Source organism: Sinocyclocheilus anshuiensis, unplaced genomic scaffold (genome assembly GCF_001515605.1).
Source record: "Sinocyclocheilus anshuiensis isolate Anshui unplaced genomic scaffold, SAMN03320099.WGS_v1.1 scaffold103, whole genome shotgun sequence".
Classification (NCBI taxonomy): Eukaryota; Metazoa; Chordata; class Actinopteri; order Cypriniformes; family Cyprinidae; genus Sinocyclocheilus; species Sinocyclocheilus anshuiensis.
In genome coordinates, this window is record NW_015548201.1 from 525,516 (window position 1) to 528,428 (window position 2,913).

A 2,913-nucleotide genomic window follows, 5' to 3' on the forward strand; every position below is an offset into this window, starting at 1 on the left:
ATTTATAATAAACACTACAGTATTCCATTAAAAAATAAGAATTTTCCATTTTGATTTCATGGTGACTTTAAATGCTAAAAAATAAATATGCATCATAACAGTAATGTGTACCTGAGAAAAATATTTATAAGTTATACGATAGGCTACTTTTATGTATACAGATGGACATTTAAAGGGGTCATATGATGTTGCTAAAAAGAACATTATTTTGTGTATTTGGTGACTGACTATTTTCTCTCTGGTCTTGCGCGCCAATCCGTTTACTGCCTGGCACGTGACACACGAGAACCAATAACATTTGGCATCAATGACGTCAAATCTAGCGGCGCATCCAGTGTTGTGTAATATTCAGTTCCTGTGAAAAACTGTTCCAGTGGGTGGAGTTTACGTGATTATTCATTAGTTCCCCTAGTGTGGGCTTGTCCTTGAGACAACGCGCAAATGAATGGAACTGAAAATATTAGTGCACGCTCCTCAAATCACTACGTGTTTAATGGATTATTTCGAAAAGGTAATGAAGTAGGCCTATCAATGTTTAGCATTAAAGCATTAACTGCAACAGTGTCAAAACAGCATAGTTATTATAAATCGTCTAAGCTGTTTTGCCTGATTGATTACAGCAAAACAAACAATAATCGAGTAACTTGTGCTAACCTGGGCTAATATATTATTATTATTTATTTATTTATTTTTTGACGTGTTTAGCTTTTATATATTTCATTTGTGGGGGTTTAATTAATGTATTTATTTATTTGAATAGATTAGCCTACCTATAGTTGTCGTTGGTGACTAGTACTGCAGTGTGTATACAACTTCTGCACTGGAAGCTCCTGTCGCCAAGTCAAATTCCTTGTGAGTGTAAACATATTTGGTAATAAAGCTCTTTCTGACTTCTTACTAACTTCTGAACACAACACTATGGATCATAATATTTAGGATGTTTTCACACACCATTTTTAAACATATGACATGAAAGGTTGTTTTTCAGTGCAACATATGGACAAAAACAGACACAATATATGATTATATATGATATTAATTATTATAATATTTATTAGTAGTAGTTTTTTCTCAGATTCTCTAAATTGTTAAGCAATGCTCTGTATTTGACTGTTAACTAAATGCAATTAAGCAAAACATGACATGCTTTTGTAGGTCCATTTTAAAGGGACAGTTCATTCAAAATTCATGTTGTTTCAAGGTTGTATGACTCTTTCTTCTGTAGAAGACTTTGAAAAATGTGTCAATGTGTTCACACTGGTTTCAAACAGGTGAGTAAATGATGACAGAGTTTTCGTTTTTGGGTGGACATATACCTTTAATATATTATAATCTATTAGTACTTGGAGATTTCCCAAACAGGTGTATGTGGAAATATTTTGATTTTTAACAATTTTTTTTTTACTTAAAATAAAATAAAATAATAATAGAAGAAAATATGTGACAGAAGTAATTGTGCATTTACTTGTGTGACTTTAATTATAATTGACATGATACATGACATCCAATATAATATGAAAAAAAGGAATATTTGTAGTTTGGTGTTGATGAAGATACTGATAGGGCTGTGGAGGCTGGGAAATACTGGCTATTAAAAATAAAAAAGATGATGAAGATGAAAGATAGAATGACACAGGATACTCACTCCCGGCTATAGTTTCTATTCATTTTATTAGGCCACAGATACAGTTCCATTCATTTGCGCGTTGTCTCAAGGACACGCCCACACTATGTGAACTAATGAATAATTACGTAAACTCCACCCACTGGAACAGTTTTTCACAGGAACTGAATATTACACAACACCGGCGCCATTATTTAATTTGAACGCAAATGATATTTGAAAATACAGGGGAAAGTAGATTTTATATTTCAGTCTGTTCTGTTCCTTACACAAAAACATTGTATGACTTCACAACATTTGGAATATTGCTCACCGCCGCATATGGATTATGTTTATACTTATCAGTTTATAAATATAGACTTTTAAAACACTGTACGGATTACCAAATTCGCTGTATGGAAAACCTGCCTAATGACGTTCTTACTGACATCTTTTGTGTTTCACGAAAGGCAGAAAATCATGCTGGGTCGGAACACCACGAGGGTAAGTACAAATTATATAAATGTTTATTTTATGTTGATTTCTGGAGTGAATTATTTCTTTCCACAGTTGTGTAGGAAAGTGGTTGACTGAGTCAACAGCCACTTATACGGTCTAACGGTCATAATACCAGTTTAGTACGCTGAGATGGTCATTGTGTTTATTTAACGTTAGTTCTTTTGAATCTGTGCATTGTGCAAACTAATCAGTGACACTTTGATAAGCCCTGCCTTAAAAATGTTGCCCACCAATCCTACCCTAGCAACCGTTGCCGTCCGTCATTTTTCAATTAAGTTAAATCTGTGGAGAATCTGTATTTTAGTCTGTATGTAGTTTAAGATGCAGTTTCATTTATATTATCTTGGGTGGTCTTGTGTTTGTTTATTTATTTATATATATATTTTTTTGTTGTGCTTAAAAACGTTACTGACCATTCCTACTCTAGCAACTATTTCCTTCCGCCTTTTCTCTTTCCTAATGTAATGCGAGTATCTGACAGTTTTTACAGATATAGTCTAAAATATGAAATATTTTTTTTATGAACAAATTTAACTGAACGTGTCATTTTAATCTCCAGTTTACTGGCATGTTGTGTAAAGCTTGTCTGGCTGAGCAACATCAACCAACACAGCGAAGCTTAGTGAAGAGTGTGTCGTTAACTCCCGGCGCGGGCACAATGAAGACACAAAGCTCAGCATGTCTGAAATATAACATGCAAAGCATTACTTTTAACAATTATCACTTCATCAGCCTCCAAATAATTAGGCTAGTCTTTATTACATAACGCCGTTTCCTTTAGGAAACTACAT

At 33.6% G+C, this 2,913-nt stretch overlaps 1 protein-coding gene across 1 annotated transcript in view; it reads left to right on the forward strand.

Moving 5' to 3' along the window:
• LOC107653302 (uncharacterized) overlaps positions 1–2,913 on the forward strand; it is a 55,021-nt gene that overhangs the window by 3,329 nt on the left and 48,779 nt on the right. Inside the window, exon 3 of the mRNA XM_016439980.1 lies at positions 2,074–2,107. Within this exon, the coding sequence (XP_016295466.1) occupies positions 2,074–2,107 (34 nt within the window). The remainder of the gene's footprint in view (positions 1–2,073; positions 2,108–2,913) is intronic.